Source organism: Erythrolamprus reginae, chromosome 3 (assembly GCF_031021105.1).
Source record: "Erythrolamprus reginae isolate rEryReg1 chromosome 3, rEryReg1.hap1, whole genome shotgun sequence".
Lineage (NCBI taxonomy): Eukaryota > Metazoa > Chordata > Lepidosauria > Squamata > Dipsadidae > Erythrolamprus > Erythrolamprus reginae.
The window spans coordinates 49,858,088-49,877,411 of record NC_091952.1 but is presented as its reverse complement, the minus strand read 5'-3'; the positions used below and the strand labels follow the sequence as shown (position 1 = coordinate 49,877,411).

The window sequence follows — 19,324 nt, the reverse complement described above, 5'->3', positions numbered from 1 at the left end:
GCCTACAGGCTCAGCAGGTCTCTCTGCCTCACCTCCCACATCAACCTCTCCTCTTCACTGTCTGACTGGCCGTGAGCCAACCACAACAAAGAGTAATCCTGAAGAATATCTTGGTCCAAAAGTTCCAAGTTGTAACTCCTATGTACAACCTAACTCTTTTCGATTCATACTAACTGGACCAATGAACGGGATTGTACTCCATTGGTTTAAGGACAGCATAACCCCATGACTCGTGTCAATGCATGTACCTTAACAAGCCTTAAAAAGAAATACAATTCTGTTGAGAAGTTAGGGGACTAGACATTTGAACAAGATTCTCAAGAACTAAAGGGTTTCATTTTCCTGAAGTAAGTTTGTAGGGCAGCCTGTTATAAGTAACATTAAACAAGCTGAATGGATGCAATATTTAAATCAGAAAAATGTTTTGAGGTCTATTATTAATTAACCAGATCTATTGGGCCTCATAGTTATAGAACATTTTACAAAACATGATTGCAAAAAGGATATGGAGATCGAAATCAATTAATGTCACACTGATGAAATTTTATTTTGTTATAGTCTTTTTCTGGAAAAGAGCACACTGTTTTTTTTGCAGAATCACTCTTCTATAACACAGACTGATGTGTCTGGATAACTGGCAGAATCCACATTAGCATTATGTGTATCAAGCACTTTTTCTGAGTCCAAGGTCAAGTTGGAGTGCTCAGTATTCAAGGGCAGAAGTAAGTACACTTGTGACTCCTTCAGTATTCATCTTCATTTATTTTCTTCCTCTGCAGGACAAAAATATACGCCATATTAATCCAGAAAGTGCCATTTTCCCACCTCATTTCTCCAAAAGCAGCTAATGGAATAACAACCCCTCTTTCATAGTCTGAAGTATTTTTAAACTTTAGCCACTTTAAGATAATTTCAACTCCCATCATGCTGACTGAGGAATTCTGGGAATTGAAGCTCCTACATCTTAAAACAGGGGGTCCCCAAACTTGGCATTTTTAAGACTTGTGGACTTCAACTACCATAATTCTCCAGCCAGCATAGCCGACTGTTGAGTTGAAGTCCACAAGTCTTAAAGTTGCCAAGTTTGAAAACATCTGCTAAAGAAAGGGTGAGTAACATCTCCCAGCTTGAAGACCACCAAGTCTTTTACTGCATCCCGAAGGCCGCTGTCTGAAAGATGTAGAGACTATTTTTAATTTGTTTTTTTACATTGTTTTGAAGTTTTGGTAATAACATCCCCAAATAACCTTTTCCTCCTTCAACAGAGGGCACTGTGAAACCAGTTTTCCCCATGTTTTCTGATACTGAGAGAGAGAAAACCCCTGCAGTCTTTTTTGTTTCTGTTGTTGACAATCAGAAGAGACACCTTGGTTGAACAGACAGGTTGAATGCACATTTGGAGAACAGATGAAAAGGCAGAAGTTTTAATCACCCATTTTGTTGCTTGAAACTTCTCCAAATGGGAAAGATTGGACTGACATTTGGGAAAACATAAACCCTAACCCTCTATATAAAAGGCACAAACAATATCCAAATTATAGACTTTTTCATTCTAGAATCCTGAGCTCATTAAAGGCTAGTGGAATAATTTCTTTCTTTTTTTTCCAAAACTGGATTTTGAGTCTAAAACAGAAAATGGTGATGAGACACAAAGTAAGTCTATTTACTGTTGCTATTTTAATTATCTTTAGTAGCTAGGGAAGCAATAATTTGATGCTATTTTAATTATTTTTAGTAGCTAGGGAAGGAATAATTTAGAAGACAAGTGTATACAATAGCTACAAATACCAGAAGGGTACTTGGGATTCTTTCTTTTAAGCTTTGCTTGGAAGGCGAAGGACTTCCAAACAAAAGTTTACAGAAGCTTTCCGGGTTTTTCTCCAATGATTTATAATGCATTCATGAATCTGCTGTGCTCCTCACCTGCCCAATCCCACACTTGCGATGAATTAGAATATTCTATTGATTATTTTTTTAATTAATTGCTGCACCAGCAGAGTCAATTATACAATCACTGAACTCGGCCATTGCCAGGCAGTAATACAGGGACACAATATGGATTTTTACAGGAATAAAGCTGCATATAGCCAAGGTTTTTTTGACAGTAGACACCTTGCAGCTTGCCCTCTGGAACCAATTCCCCACGGAGATCCACTTTCCTTGTCTTCTGAAAGGCATTAAAAACACATCTATGCAGGCAGGCCTGGGGACTGTGAGCGAAAGCTTCGCTCCGGACACTTTTATGAAAGAGGAATGGTTGTTTTTACTGTGGGTTTTTAATATTTTTAATGTTTTAATAGTATTTATTGTCATTGTATCTATTTTTATTCTTGTGACCTGCCTTGAGTCTGCAGGGAAAAGGGCGGAATAATAATAATAATAATAATAATAATAATAATAATAATAATAATAATAATAATAATAATTTAATGCCGCCCTTCTCCTTAGACTCAGGGCAACTTACAACATGTTAGCAATAGCACTTTTTTAAAAAAAAAACAGAGCCAGCATATTGCCCCCACAATTTGGGTCCTCGTTTTACCCACTTCGGAAGGATGGAAGGCTGAGTCAACCATGAGCCAGTGATGAGATCTGAACCGCTGACCTGAAGGTCTACAGTCAGCTTTAGTGGCCTGCAGTACTGCACTCTATCTGCTGCGCCACCTCGGCTCAGTTAATAATAATAATAATAATAATAATAATAATAATAATAATAATAATAATAGTAATAATAATAATAATAATAATAATAATAATTGTTGTTGTTGTTTATTAGATTTGTATGCAGCTCACAATAAATGCCAGGAACAGGGGGTTACACATATTGATCTCATTTGCTGTGTTGTACTGACATAATAATAATAATAATAATAATAATAATAATAATAATAATAACTGTTGTTGTGGTGGTTGGCTCTGGGCAATAATATAACAACAGCAGCAACAGCAGCAACAACAACAACAATAATAATATACTGCCTTTCGTTGAAGCATGGAAGAAAAATAGGATACCACAAGAACAATTTAACAAAAAGAAAGGTTCTGACAATTCTAATATGGCATGAGTTCTAATATTAATCTTCTGCACATAAAACAAGTTTACACACTTTTTGTCCTTATAAATTTCATGGAAGCAAATATCCAAATCTCACCATCTATAGTTCCACTGTCCTTGCTATTTTGACAATGGGAAAGGTAGGTTCTTCTGGGGGAGGGATGGGGAACGGCTCACCTTTGTTTTCCACTTGGAAATCGGAGGGTAGCAGATTGTCTTGCCGGTTGCCAAGCACAAAGGCTAAAAAAGAAAGGATGAGGGCATCAAGAATGCCAATGATGCAGAGGATGTACGCCCAGCGCACAGTGCAGACTCCCAGGGTGTATTTGTCAGTCTTCTCTCCGCACATGCGTTTCACCTCGGGGGAGTCCCAGCCATCAGGGTAGAGCAGGCAGCCAATGGACAAGCCGGCACCTGGAAGTGGAAGGTATTCAGTGACGGTAGCGCAAGACACAATTGCAACATCAATGTGGTATCTCCTGTCAGGCGGGTTGTTCACATGAAGTGTTCTGCTCAGGTTCCTGATGATGCAAGCTGGGCAGTAAATGCAATCAATACACAAATAAATTTGGGACCGATGCAGTAGGAGGCTTAAGTGTAAACAATGGCGTGACAGTACCATATAAAGTATGTTCACCTTTTACCACCTTTGACAAAAGAACGTGGCTTCAAAACTGCAGAAAAAACAATTGCTGCCAACCTGCCTCCCATCGAGGACCTGTATACTGCACGAGTCAAAAAGAGGGGGGTGAAAATATTTACTGACCCAAGACAATTAGACAAAGAACCTCGACAGACATACAGACATACAGAAGAAAGAAAAGAAAGAAGAAGAAAGAGAAGAATAGAATGTCTTCGTTTATTGTCAAATGCATAACGTTTAAATTATAATTCAACAGGATTATTGCTTTAATCTGTAACTACCCATTACTCGCACTTTCAGTAATTTGACATGTCTATGTTGTTAATTGTAACCGATGTATTTATTGTATATTTGTAAATAAAAACTTTAAAAAAAGGAAAAAAAGAAAATATTTACTGACCCCTCGCATCCTGGACATAAACTGTTTCAACTCCTACCCTCAAAACGTCGCTACAGAGCACTGCACACCAAAACAACTAGACACAAGAACAGTTTTTTCCCAAACGCCATCACTCTACTAAACAAATAATTCCCTCAAGACTGTCAGACTTTTTACTAAGTCTGCACTTCTATTTCTGCTAGTTCCTTCTCATCATTCCTATCATCCTTTTTCTCCCACTTAGGATTGTATGACTGTAACTTGTTGCTTGTATCCTATGATTTTTATTAATATTAATTGTTTCTTCATTGCTTATTTGACCCCTATGACAATCATTAAGTGTTGTACCTCATGATTCTTGACAAATGTATCTTTTTCTTTTACCTGTATGTACACTGAGGGCATAGGCACCAAGACAAATTCCTTGTGTGTCCAATCACACTTGGCCAATAAAGAATTCTATTCTATTCTATTCTATTCTTCTGAATAAGTCCTCTGTTCAGGGATGAAATGCTGCTGGTTCGGGTGGACCAGTTGGTCGTCTTAGAGGAGGTAGTGATCACAGCGTGGGGCTTTCCCCCCTGCCCGGATGCCACTATTCGGATTATTTTATCCTCTGCTCATACGCATATTGTTCTGTGCATGCGCAGAGGGTAAAAGAACCCAAATGACGGTGTATGGGAGGGTGGGGGAAGCCTCATGTTGTGATCGCCACCAGCTCTACAACGACCAACCAGCCCGAATGAACCAGGATAATTTCATCCCTGCCCCTGTTTCTATTCTATTTACTACTGGTTCTTTGGGAATGGCTTGGTGGGCATGGCAGGGGAAGGATACTGCAAAATCCCCATTCCCCCCTCATTCCTGGGGGAAAGATATTGCAAAATCTCCATTCCAACCCCACTCTGGGGCCAGTCAGAGGTGATATTTGTTGGCTCTCCGAACTACTCAAAATTTCTGCTACCGGTTCTCCAGAACCTATCAGAACCTGCTTTAGGATGAGTCCTCCCACTTACAACCATAGCAGCATTCTAGGTTACGTGATTGCCATTTGCACACTTCACAGCCAACCTCTGACAAGCGGAGTCCATGCAGAAGTGGACAGTTAAAACTGCAAGTTGCAGTTACGTGAAGGCTTGCGTAACAAAAACATTGGTTAATGATAGAGTTGCCTGTCTCCGTTGCGGTCATTAAATGAGGACTGCCTGCACAGTACTTTAAGATGTAAATTTAAAATTTATATGGAAGTATGTTGAGATTTCTAAGGTACAAGATTCTATTTTCACTATAACACATTATTTATTACTGTTATTATTGTGAGGAAGGTAAATTTTCAGATGTTACTTTGATAGAAACATGCCATGAGGCTGCCATAGCAATTTACTGATTTTTTTTAAAAGAAAAGCTTTTATACTCCCCTGTCACTTAGGATCTTTACTCTTCCTCCAGCATTGTGCTTTTCAGCCAATGTGGGTTAATCAGAAGCCTTTTCAAGCCTCTTAAGTTATTTATGGTTGAGGCTAGGAAGAATTATAGCTTTCTTTAATGCCATGCCTGTCCTTACAGCTTATTCAAAATGCCACTGCTAAGCCTGTTGCTGTGCTGCTGTTACTTTAACCTGTCTTTCACACAATGCATTTCTATTTGCTGAAGAAGCCTCTTCAGATCATGTAACCAGGCTTTGTTCCCCGGCATGAGTATTTGGTTTCAAATTATGGTGACTGGCTTTCAGCATCTTCTTGCTTTAAGATCAGGTGGCCTTCTGTAGGTCTCCGAGAATTTGAGAATGCTCCTCTTTGGCATCCCCACTACAGGCAGGGCTTAATTATCTTAAGCATATTAAAGCAGGATATTCTATGCGGAATGGAAAGTCATTACCTAATCCTGGCCCCTTAATTTGAATTCATGGCAATTTTTAGAAGATGGAAAGCCAAAGTGCATTTCATCAAGTAAAAGAATGCTCCTGTTTTGCATAACGCTAAATAAAGCAACTCATTTATTTCTCTCGGAATGAGGTAGAAGAAGCAAATAATTATTTTTTAAAAAGCTTTGCCACGAATAGCAAAAACTGATAAATGAACGGATGTATTTCATTTTAAGTTTTTATCTGCATGCTATTCTATCTACATACTATTATTTAATTTTGCTTCTATAATCTTGTCTATGTGCTGTACTTGCAATGCTTGCTAGGTTCAGGTGTCCTTAAATACTGTTTTTCTTTCTTTAACATTGCTGACAAATACAGGAATACTATACATAATTTTATATGCAAAGTATTCCAATTAAAAATGGATCTTAAATCCAATTTTTTTTGTAAATCTATTATAATTATGGCTATGTTTGACTCCAACCTACTATTTATTTTGAATTAGTAAAACCTGTACCCTTTTGCTATTAGGTATCGCAGTAATACACCTTACTTTCATCATAACCTTCCTATGGCCACACTGGCACAGGATTATAGGAAGTGTAGTTTAACAAATCTGAAAGGTTTCAGCTGGTAATGACTTTTGTATTGGCCATTTTCTCTTATGAATCACAATTTTACCTTGTTTTCCTTCTTAAACTGCAACTATTTTGATGGTTTTCTGACTTCTCTCATACATAAAAGGAAATACAAACAGAAGCTCGTTTTCCCTTTGGCCTCGGAAAATTTTAGCTGCTACTATCTTGAATGAAGCATCTCCTTTTCATCAGAAAGAAGCAGTTTTCTTAAATCACACATCTCCCCTCTAGGCAATGCTAACAGCTAAATCTGCCTGTCAAAAGCACTGAAGATGGAGCTTTGATCATATTCAGCCAGATTCCTCCTGTGTTTCTCCTTGCACAGTCCTGGTTTGTTTTAGTGATGTTTTAAATTAATACCCCTTCTATATAGTTACTTCATGATTACATCCTACACCTTCACCAGAGACAGTGGTCATGGTAGCCACAAATAAAGCAGATTAAGGGGGGGGAAAGCATTAAACCATAACTTCATTTTTTTTAAAACCCCCAAACAATCACTAAAAGTGCATCGATTGCTTGCCCTTCAAATAGATTACAGTATTAAGCATCATCACACATCACTTAACAGCCTACAATATACTTCAAGAATAAGACATCTCACTAAAATAACACATTGCTGGCTGACATGGGAACTAAAGAAATGGAATAATTTGGTTTCAGCGACAGCACACTCAGGAAAAAGCCGCCAATGGAATTTGAATCCAAATAGCAGATTTATATTCACACACTGAAAAGAATTGTGTCATCAAGGAACTAATATTTACTTTGCAGTACCACAAATCTGTTTTTCTTTCTCATTATTAAGAGTGATGCCAATGGAACCTCCATCCAAATGGCAGATTTACATATTCACTTTAAATATATTTATTATTTATTTATTTAACTTCTATGCCGCCCAATCCCAAAGGACTCAGATGCCCCTTGCACTGCAAATTTGGGAGATAGGACGAAGAGGTTATGGTATTCCCAAACATTATATACTTGAGCAGGAATCCCTTAGCACTTTGAAGTTATGTTTAATGGATGTCTTAATCTATCCCCTGGGTTGTCTATGCCCAACTCACATGCTGCCAGTTGCATCCAAGCACACACTTTGTAGACAGTGGCTGCATTGCAGAAGAAGAAGAGGCTAAAGCAGAGAATACAGCCAATTATAAGGAAGGTAGAAATGCCCACAAAAAACATAGCCGTTTTAAAAGCACTCGAGGGGATGGTGCCAAAGTCCAGCGGGCTGCCCTTGCAGATGAGTTCACTGGTCAGTGCATTTCCAATGCAATAGGAGTAGAGGCCAAAATAACCAGCTTGTGGAGTGTCAATGCTGTCCCCAATCCAATAGGGCTGGATGAACGTTACCACCATGATGACCGCAAAGCAAAGCGTGAACAGTGCCCACAGCACTCCCATAGCTCGAGCATTCCTCACGTAGTTGGTATGATAGATCTTTGCCGCTTCCTGCGCTGGCAGCATCTTCGCCATGGCTTCACGGAGAGATGGCTATGCCTCGTAAGACATGCCTCGAAGTTCAGAGTGAAACAAAAAACCTCCGATTGTCTTCTCACTCCAGGAACTTTAATGAGGAGCAGCCCATAGCAAAGCTGAATCCAAGGAAGAGGGACTGCAAGGTTGGCTTTCCACCTCCACTGCTAGATCAGGATTCTGTGAAGCAGCTCTTGCCCCAGCCACAGATGCTCAGATGACTATTTGCAAGAAGGGCTGTTTGTTTCCATACTGACAAGCTCAGTGGGAGGTGCTGGAGCCTAAGGAGTGCTTAGTCTTAGTTGCTTCTGATGCTGCTGCTGTTCCTCCTCTCCCAGCACCCTACATGTCTGGTGCTTTCCAATAAGTTGGTCTTCCCTATGTGTAAAGGAAATATCCCTCCTGCTTCAAACAGCAAAGAAGAGGAATTTCTGCGGCTTTATTTGTGAGCTCGGTATCAGCACCACGGACAGCGATTGGCAGAAAAAGCCAGGAGGCCCAAGACTGATGAACCGAAGGGTAGACACTGTTTCCTGTTAATTGGGAGCACACACCAGAGGACAGGCACCGATTCCCTTGACTAGGATAGATAGAGATTAATCCACCATCCCCATTTCAAATTAAGTATTAATAATTAGACCTTGGGAAATGGTACATTCCTGGACAGGAAGTATAAATCTCATTCAATAGAGAGTTAACATAAAAGCACATTATGCTCATCCTACAAGAGGGAGCAAGATGCCAATTTGTACAACATCAAGGACAGCTGGTTGTTCCAGATAATGGCTTTAAGGCTGGAATCATAAATCTCACTTCAGCTGTTATGTGATTTGTATAGTTTTGATCATAAACATTTCCAAACAGTACAGTCAGTCCAATAAATTTTATCAAATAATAGGCATGTAAATCATGGTTAGTGTAATGCATGAACATTCACAAAGTTAACATTCCTATAATACACTGCTCAAAAATAAATAAATCAAAGGGAACACTTACACAACACAATATAACTCTAAGTAAATCAAACTTCTGTGAAATCAAACTGTCCACTTAGGAAGCAACACTGATTGACAATCAATTTCACATGCTGTTGCGCACATTCAACTTTGTACAGAACAAAGTATGCAATGAGAATATTTCATTCTTTCAGATCTAGGATGTGTTATTTGAGTGTTCCCTTTATTTTTGTGAGCAGTATATATTAACTCTGTATTATTCTATCTTAATCAGATTCCTTGCAAATGTGATGAACAATGCTCCCAAAATATCATGAAGTTTACAAATCAATTAAATATTATTATAGTCATAGACCAGTGTAAGAAGGTGGATACACACAATTAATCATTTTAAAAGCTAAAAAAAATACACAATTTTTTAAAAAATATAATGCTGATACACACATACATATTTTAGTATTAGTCTATATTAGATTTTCTAATAAGGTATTTTCTATTTTCTAAGATGGCCTCTTGTTGCTGCAGGATATCTGGTCATTTCTGAGAAGCTGAGTGTTTCATTCCATCATTACTAGAAGCCCATGAAATGGAATGTGCAAGATTTGCTTGGCAGATTGAAGACATAAAAGGACAATCACGTTATGGTGGATAGTCACCAAATGTATTGGAGCAATTGGCTAATATCATAAGCATTACATGTAGATAAAAGCATGAGGAATATTCAGACACTCTTGGAAAAACCTTTTGTCATAAATTCTGGCTAAGCTGATGAGTTGGCATGACTTCCTTATGGTCATTCTCAAATGGTGAGAAATAATTTTTATCGGTTGTCAGTGTAAAATTCTTTAAGCTATTGTGGTGTAATGAATCTTTTTCAAAAGAAATGTGTGCCTATTTACGATATCACCTGGCTTATATATTCATAATTAATTATATGAACATTATTTAAATGAATATGCAGGAATCATACAAATCTGTCCACATGTTCTCAAATCCTTACAGAGAAATGCACATTGCTAAACTAAAACCAGCATACAGCCCTACATGGCATTGGACCAGAGTATCTCTGAAACCGCCTACTACTGCACGAATCCCAGCGGCCGATAAGGTCCCACAGAGTTGGCTTTCTCCGGGTCTCGTCGACTAAACAATGTCGTTTGGCAGGCCCCAGGGGAAGAGTCTTCTCTGTGGCGGCCCTGGCCCTCTGGAATCAACTTCCCCCGTAGATTAGAACTGCCCCCACCCTCCTTGTCTTTCGTAAATTACTCAAGACTCACTTATACCGCCAGGCATGGGGGAGTTGAGACACCTTTCCCCCCAGGCTTCTTTATATTTTGTTTCATGTTTGGTATGAATGTGCTGTTTGGTTTTTAAATATATGATAGGGTTTTATATGCTTCTTTTAATATTAGATTTGTTTTGTTATAATATTTGTTTTGTTTTTATTGTTGTGAGCCGCCCCGAGTCTTCGGAGAGAGGCGGCATACAAATCTAATAAATAATAATAATAATAATAATAATAATAATAATAATAATAATAATAATACAGCCTTACCAAAATGTTTGGTTTTTCTCTGTAAATACTACTTATTTCCTGACATATGTAGCTACCTAGTTCTCAGTCAAGATCAGGTAATAGTAGGCAGTGTTACATATCTAGTTTGAGAATAATAATTCTGATAGGTATTAGTAGCATGTGTTTTACTGGCTGGTTAGTTCAGGGTTGCATAACAAACATTTGGATCCTGAGAAAGTTCCACTAGGCTACATCTGTTGTTGGTTCCAGTTAGCTTCTTGTTTTAGGCAACCTGGCATACAACTTTGAGAAATAAGATGTCTTTTACACATGTTGTTATAATAGGATTTTCCCACTAAACTTTGCTGAACTTTCTGTATCAGCTTTGACTGATACAGTTCCTAAGTTTAGAATGGAAAAATTCTTATCACTCTCAGCCAACATAGTTAGCTGCCAATCTATAGAGATGTTCAATTGGTCTAGATGGCTCTAGAGTGGGGAAAGTTATGCTGTATGAAAGTATTCTAACATAAATGATGGGGGGGGGGGGGGGTTTCTAGGATTCTCTGTTCCTTTTTTAAATAAGCCAACTAGAAAGCTAAGGAAAAAAGTTTATATTTGTTCTTATTAATTTTGCATCATCAAAATAAGTTCTATCAGTTCATCAAAGCTATTGATGAAAGGATCTACAAAGATCACACACCACACCAAACCAACAAGGCAAAAATCTATAAGCCAGAAACCATGATTTTCCTTTCCAGTGTCTGGGTTCACAAAAACATTCATCCAGATCCTAACAAAGGAATGAGCAAAGTTTTTCTGAGTTTCACAGAAAACCGACATGCTGGGCAGAAATGAAAAATTCAGGAAAGGCACCAAGTGCATATCATACGTCATGGTTTGATGAACATATCAAGTTGTTAGATTAATATATAACACTAAACTTTGAATTTTGGTTTCCAACAACTGGCTGCCCTCTTAGAATATTTTGACCTAAATCCAAACAGATTACAAAATGGGCTTCCAGAATGTATGAACCTATTGGTGCAATGACTGCCTTGCTGATATTGAGGGTCCTGATCTCTGCAATCCCAAGGTTTGTAGACTACAGCACTTATTTTTGGCTTGCTTCTTTACTATTTAGTCTTTGGTTTCTTTCCAAATCAAGTTTGCTATCACTATCACATGTTTCCATGAGATACATTCATTGGAAGGAAGGATTCATGTGACATGGACAAAAGGTTTTATTAACTGCAACTTCCAGGAGGGTCTGGACTCTCAATTTTTCATCCCAAGAGCCTTCATTAACTCATTGGCTACCCAGAACCGATGGACAGATTTTGGATTTTGTTACTGCTGACACTTGCCTTGGCAGAGTCTTTGGGTCATCCAAGAGGACTAATTGTTAACCTGGTAAGTAATATGAGATATCCTTATTTTATTTATTTTTTAAAATAATATTTATTCAATTTCTACATATAAAATTGTCAAAACAAACAAAACATACAAAAAGAAAAGAAAGGAGGAAAAATAGACAGACAAATCATCTTAAAGCATATAAAATGTTCAGTTTCAATAGTAAAGACATGAGTTGTCAACCATATGGTTGACTATCACCATCGAGCGACCTGATGTTAGGTATTTATGTCTAGGATGTGGAATTGTGTATTTATTTTCTTTAGTTCTGTATACTATACTTGTATTCATTTTGGGTATTTCTGAGGAAGGTACAGTTCGTTTTTAGGGGTTTTATGTTCCATCGATTTATGGTGCAGTGTTTCTATATTTTCATTAGGTTTGGACAGGAAAGGAAGAAGTGTCTAGTCTTACATTTTTATGTATTTTAATGCTTCTTGATATCCTTATTTTAATTCTTCCAGAGTTATCTTCTTTTAGTTTTGGATATCTATAATGCTAGGAATAATTTGCTCTGGTCCTATTCTTTTATTTTAAAAACCTGCAGCGTTATTATTCAATTGATAATTGAATAATATGCTGCCACTAATTGCACATGTAATCAATCTAAAGTTCTATGTAAATCAGAACATAATCATAGATCAAGGTCAACACATGAGATTCCATCAAAATTTCAGTGAAATGATTATACAGCTGGTGTAGGCCAACACAACCTGGTTATTACTCAGTGTACTAACATATTTTTATGGAGAATGTAGTGATGAATCTAAAGAGACAAGGCCTTTCACAAAAATGGCAGATATAGAAAAATGAAAAGAATGGACAAATTTAACAATTTTGTTTAATTTAATTTATTAAATTTACAGGCCGCCCAACTCCAGATGGACTCTGGGTAGTGTACAACAATAAAACAATGTACAACAATTAAAAACTTCAATGCTAAAAAACATTCATTACTCCTAGGATGGAGCTTGGTGCTATTGCTCAACCTGGCAAAGCCAGGTTTTAAGGCTTTCTGGAAGGCCAGGAGAGAAGGGGCAGTACGGATCTCCGGGGATAGTTGGTTCCAGAGAACTGGTGTCACCACAGAGAAGGCCCTACCATGCAGTCCCGCCAGTCGGCATTGTCTGGCCAATGGGACCCAGAGAAGGCCAACTCTGGGGGCTCTAATTGGCTGCTGGGAAGAATGAGGCAGAAGACGGTCCCGTAAATAGCCTTGCCCTAAGCCTTGTAGGGCTTTATCGGTGATAACCACAACACAACACCCATAATAACTGCATTCTGGATTATTGCAGTCTCCGAATGTTCTTTAATAGTAGCCCCATGTAGAGTGCATTGCAGTAGTCGAGCCGCAAAGTGATAAGAGCATGAGTGACTGTAAGAAGAGATTCCAAAAAATTGCTGAATTAACCATTTTGTTTCACACGTTTACCACCTAGTTTCACATTTGTTTTCCTCTAGGACTATGGAGAGCTGTGTTTAAATAGCCTTCAGTGCAAAAGCAGGTGCTGTCACAGACGCACAGGATTAAGTCTTGCTCGCTGTGCATTCAAGGCAGCTGAAAACCAAGAATGTTCTCTAAAAGTGAGTGTCATTTTTAAAAACAAAATTATATGCCCATCATGAGAGAATCAGAGAGAGGTATTCTGGTCACCATGACGGCAATTAAGTGCTTAGCTAGTAGTACAGAAGACAACTTTAAAGTAACCGTGATATGTCTTGCAAAAAACAAATACTATGAAATAAAACAACACATTAAGTCAACGGCACCATTATTGTAAGAAAATGAATAATTTAAAAATGAAAACCATTTGTACGGTGAAACATATGTCAGGATTCATAGCTTAATGTTGGTCTTCTTGTCAATGACTACTTCAGCTTGAACTACAACAACACACAAGCATACAACAGATACAAGCTTAAAGTAAACTGCTCTAAACTCGACTGCAGGAAATACAACTTTAGTAACTGAGTAGCTGTTGCATGGAACTCACTACCAGACTGTAATATCATCACCTAACCCAAAAAACTTTACCCTTAATCTATCCACTGTTTACCTCTCCCGATTCTAAGAGGTCAGTAAGGGGTGTGCATAAGTGCACCAGAGTGCCTTCCATCCCCTGTCCTAATATTTCTCTTTTACTAGTATCATGTATATAAATATTATTATATCTTTGTATACCACGAATACTTACTTGACAAAACAAATAAATAAAATAAAATAAGTAAAATAAATTAATAAACTATCCCAGGCTAATATCTCGGTTTTCTGCACTTTGGGGAAAGTGCCCAAGACTAGGGAGAGATTGTTATGAATTATGGAAAAACTTATATTGCTCCTATAAGCCTTGGAATAATGATCTGTATCTTTCTGTTTCCTGCAGAGTCTATATGGAGTTTACTACAAGTGCCCTTGTGAGCGTGGCTTAATCTGTGATGGTGATCGGACCATTGTGGGAAGTATTGTCAATACTGATTTTGGCATTTGCAAGGACCCATCAAATCAAATCAGCAATGAAAAACAAGGAAGGAAGAAATATGGTGCCTAGATTTACCCTCAATCCTTTAAGTAGCCACATAACTATCATTACTTGTATTGCAAAACAAATTCCTATGCTTTTATGTATCGCACCAATAAGCACGTCCTTTGTCTATCTAGATTTAAGTGAGATTCAAATATTTTTCTAATCTAGTCTACTGAAAATAAGGCCTTGGCATATATTTTTGGGGTATTATACCAGGAAGCAGAAATATCTGGCTCACCTTACTTAGACTTGGAACCAAATCCAGGATGGAGCAACCAGTGATTGGAGGACAAATCATTAGGTAAAAATGCCGCTGTGGAGATATTCCAAAGTGTATGTTACTCCTAGGCATGTTCACTCTCTTTTAATGATTAATATATTTCACCTGAATACTACATATTTAGAATGACTAATTTGGGAATTCATCTTTCACAAAACCAAAGTCAGGGAGAGAGAGATGATTTTCCAATTTGCATGAAATTACAGATTACCATCTGAGCAGAAAATAGACAACAACAGTAACCAATGAGCAGAGGAAGAAAACGTATCATGTATATAAATATTATTATATCTTTGTATACCCCCAATACATACTTGACAAAACAAATAAAAATAAATAAATAAATAAAGTATGATAACCAGGAAAGGATTTTTAAAATAATTATTAGGGCACTCTATTTTGGTGGTCTAGCAATGTAGTGAGTTCTAATAATTAACCTTCTCTCTCTCAGGAGCTTTCCAATTTGACTTGCACAACAGCAACAGGTGAGCTAGAATGAGGGATAACAAGGAATTGTTCTGTCTGGGTTCCCCCAGACCTCAACACCAACTGGAAAAAACAGCCAGACACGCTGGTAAAAGCAAAAGTACTTTATAGCTTGAAAAATAAACACAGAGAAAAACCTGTTCTTCCCAACAGACAGGCTATAAAACTTTACAGCAGAGTTCTGATGTCCAAACAATACAGCAGCCTTCTTGCTGGCACACCCACCACTGTAGAGAATAAGACTCCCACCTTTTTCTCCCAAGGTTTCAGTATTCAAAGTCACAAACCAGAATTCCAAGACGCCAAAGATCACAGCCAGGTCCCAGGACTCCCAAAGATAATACTCCACAAGCCAGGAAGGGTGGGTCTGCCTTTTAGCCTTTCCAGAGAGCACCACACCCAAACACAGCTGTTGCCTCTTTAGTGTTGAAAGTACCTAGCTAATTGGTCCCTTCGTTGGGTTGCTCTTCTCCGTCGCAGATCGATTATTGCTTGGGCATTTTCCTCTAAGGAATCCAGCTGCTTGCTGGGGAGAGCTCCCTCTGGGGGGACTCTGGCTGTCCCCCCTCTTCTTCAGCCTGAGATTCCTCCTCCTCGTCTGCCTGCACCTCCTGTTCCTCATCCTCCCCCTCTGAGCCGGAAACCGACAGAAGATCAGCCGTTCCCTGAGGGGCCTCAGACGGAACCACAACAGGAATTAGGTCAAAAACACACATGGATAATCAGAACTGGAATGTCCAAGTCCAAAGCACAGCTCTGTATAAGGTTTTTTTTTGTAGTAACATGAATAAGATTTCTATCACCTTTTTTGGCCTTTCCCCCCCCCCAACTACCCAGTCTGATCGCCAGGCTTAATATGATCTACAAGAGTAGCAACTTCATATAGCTTCCAAGACCAGACAAGTTCTCTGAAACATTGCCATGTCAAACATGCAGGACTAATTTAAACAATGTCACATTTATCACAAACTAGTATTTCCTGTCCATCTTACTGGTATTTCACTGTTGATATTGGTATTATCTCTTTCCTATATTCTTTTTTAAATATGTAATGAAAAAGGAAAATAATAATATGGACTAGCAACTGTTGACATCAACTTTCCCCTTTGACTAAGCCTATCATTTTACTCTTTATAATGTTCCATGCCTTTTCATTGCTTTAGCTGTTTGATCATGCTTCTTTACTGATCTAATTTATCTTCCAGCCATGTTTTATCTACATGCCTGCCTCTTTTCCTGTCTAACTAGTGCAATATGTCCTAGCCTGAATCATTTGAAAGCTGCCATTCTGAGAAGTTCTGTCTATTGAAAATTACTTTGGGATGAGATTTAATAAAAAATATACAATCAAATCATTTAGTATTTTTCATGATTTGTCACCCACGTCTCTAATACATTGTATTCAGGGGTGGGCTACCAATCTTTTTTTCTTAATGCATTCTTATGTTCTGCAACACATGCATTTACTCTCCTGTTAGTTTGTTCCAATGGCAAACTATTGCTGGGCAATTGCTGGGCCATCAAACCACACCCAGCCACCAGTATTTATACAGGGAAGACAGCTCAGGTCTCGCTGTGTTCTCCCTAGAACAAGGACAGAAGCATCAGCCTGAAGATGACAAGTGGGACCTTGTCGAAACATCACCAGAAATTTCCGAATCCTACACGGGAAGAAACCTGAATATGCCAAGACCATCATACCTGTACCCGTGAAAATCTATGAAAACATATATATATATTTCTAATTTTCTCCCAAATCTTTAAAAGAGATTCTGAATTAAATTTTAGTTAAAGCTCTGATATAATTTGGTTTCATCTTTCCATATGTTGGCATGCCCTCCTTTCTGGAGATCATGACTTTCTAAAGATCTGTACTCACATCTGAGTTCCCTTACTCTTCTCAAGAACTGTTTCAAAATATTAATTTCTCTGCCCTTTTACGTTAATGTTTCCCCTCTTGTGGCTTCATACACTTTATCCCTGAATGTTTTGCGAATCTTATATGGATCTCCCAAAGCAAATGATATTTATTTATTTATTTTATTTATTACTTAGATTTGTATGCCGCCCCTCTCCGAAGACTCGGGGCGGCTCACAACATGTAAAAAACAAATCATAAGCAATTAGACAAATTTAAAATATTTAAATATTTTAAAAACCCCATATGCTAACAGTCACACACACAGACATACCATGCATAAATTAAACGTGCCCAGGGGGAGATGTTTCAGTTCCCCCATGCCTGACGGCAAAGGTGGGTTTTAAGGAGTTTGCGGAAGGCAGGAAGAGTAGGGGCAGTTCTAATCTCCGGGGGGAGTTGGTTCCAGAGAGTCGGTGCCGCCACAGAGAAGGCTCTTCCCCTGGGGCCCGCCAACCGACATTGTTTAGTTGACGGGACCCGGAGAAGGCCCACTCTGTGGGACCTAATCGGTCGCTGGGATTCGTGCGGCAGAAGGCGGTCTCGGAGATATTCTGGTCCGATGCCATGGAGGGCTTTAAAGGTCATAACCAACACTTTGAATTGTGACCGGAAATTGATCGGCAACCAATGCAGACTGCGGAGTGATGGTGAAACATGGGCATACCTAGGTAGGCCCATGACTGCTCTCGCAGCTGCATTTTGCACGATCTGAAGTTTCCGAACACTTTTCAAAGGTAGCCCCATGTAGAGAGCATTACAGTAGTCGAACCTCGAGGTGATGAGGGCATGAGTGACTGTGAGCAATGAGTCCCGGTCCAGATAGGGCCGCAACTGGTGCACCAGGCGAACCTGGGCAAACGCCCCCCTCGCCACAGCTGAGAGATGTTGTTCTAATGTGAGCTGTGGATCGAGGAGGACGCCCAAGTTGCGGACCCTCTCTGAGGGGGTCAATAATTCCCCCCCCAGGGTGATGGACGGACAGATGGGATTGTCCTTGGGAGGCAGAACCCACAGCCACTCCGTCTTATCCGGGTTGAGCTTGAGTCTGTTGCCTAGCATAGTTGGTCTGATATTGCCTAGCATAGTTGGTCTGGATCTGAAATACTTTGTCAATCTCACTTGTTACCTCTCTTTTATTTACTTGTAGTATTTATGCTACCACACTTGCCATCACTTCTTTCAGGTCCTCTTCCCTACTTTCTAAAATATTTTGAAACCTTAAAAAGAAAGAGGACCTGTCCATTCCCAGATGAAATAATTTTATTTATTTATTTATTCAATTTTTATGCCGCCCTTCTCCTTAGACTCAGGGCAGCTTACAACATGTTAGCAATAGCACTTTTTTTAAAAACAGAGCTAGGCTATTGCCCCCACAATCAGGGTCCTCATTTTACCCATCTCGGAAGGATGGAAGGCTGAGTCAACCTTGAGCCGGTGATGAGATTTGAACCGCTGACTGCAGTACAGCACTCTACCTGCTGCGCCACTCAGGTCTTGGTTGGGTCTCCATTGTTTTTAAAGCTACCTTTTCAATTTTCTTTTTGTTTTGTTCTGTTTTCTTTTCCACTATGTTAATCCGTTGTTCGTTTTTTTGTATTGAAGTCTGTATAGCCTCCATCCTTGTGTTCAGTAATGGGCAGCCAAAAATTTTACTGCCACACTGTCGGTGTGGCTTATTTTGTGGGTGTGGCTTGATGGTCATGTGACTGGGTAGGAGTGGCTTGCTGGCCATGTGACCAGGTGGGAGCGGCTTGAACAATCATCATCGTTCAAGTGAACTGTAAAGTTTTTGACTTACAATCTCACCAGTGTCGCTCTCTGGGGTGACAATTTGCTTCGCGTTTCCCGCGCTCTCCTTCCTAGGTCTCCCCCTGCCTCAGGCTGGGTAGTTAGGTGAATGGGTGCCAATCAGCTGTTGAAAAAAAATGTGTCCTCTGCAACTGCTGCAGGTGCTGGTCTCCCTGCCACTTTCCGAGGAGGAGGAAGAGGATGGGAGACAGGAATAATCAGGTGGAGCTGGGCACAGAGCTTCATTTCCACCGATGGAACTGCATTCCACCCCGTCCTGCCTGCTGCCCTCCCCTGCTGGTGTCTATTTTTAAGATATCCAATTTCAATTCTGTATGGTTCTGTGTAATTATGTCTTGTAATTTTAACATTGTT

General features: G+C 39.2%; 3 protein-coding genes across 3 annotated transcripts in view; 2 read left to right on the top strand and 1 right to left on the bottom strand.

Annotated features, from left to right (window-relative positions):
- The window catches only part of FKBP5 (FKBP prolyl isomerase 5), a 1,202,894-nt gene that overhangs the window by 989,165 nt on the left and 194,405 nt on the right, over positions 1-19,324 (top strand). The gene's annotated exons all lie outside the window — the stretch shown is intronic.
- On the bottom strand, positions 513-8,061 carry LHFPL5 (LHFPL tetraspan subfamily member 5). Its single transcript, XM_070748866.1, has 3 exons — positions 7,650-8,061; positions 3,233-3,469; positions 513-773 (listed from the first exon to the last, which is right to left on the bottom strand). The coding sequence occupies exons 1-3, from the start codon at positions 8,059-8,061 to the stop codon at positions 757-759; spliced, it is 666 nt and encodes a 221-aa protein (XP_070604967.1). The 3' UTR covers positions 513-756.
- CLPS (colipase) lies at positions 11,863-14,498 on the top strand. Its single transcript, XM_070748519.1, has 3 exons — positions 11,863-11,946; positions 13,411-13,533; positions 14,334-14,498. Exons 1-3 carry the CDS (start codon positions 11,863-11,865, stop codon positions 14,496-14,498), a joined length of 372 nt encoding a protein of 123 aa, XP_070604620.1.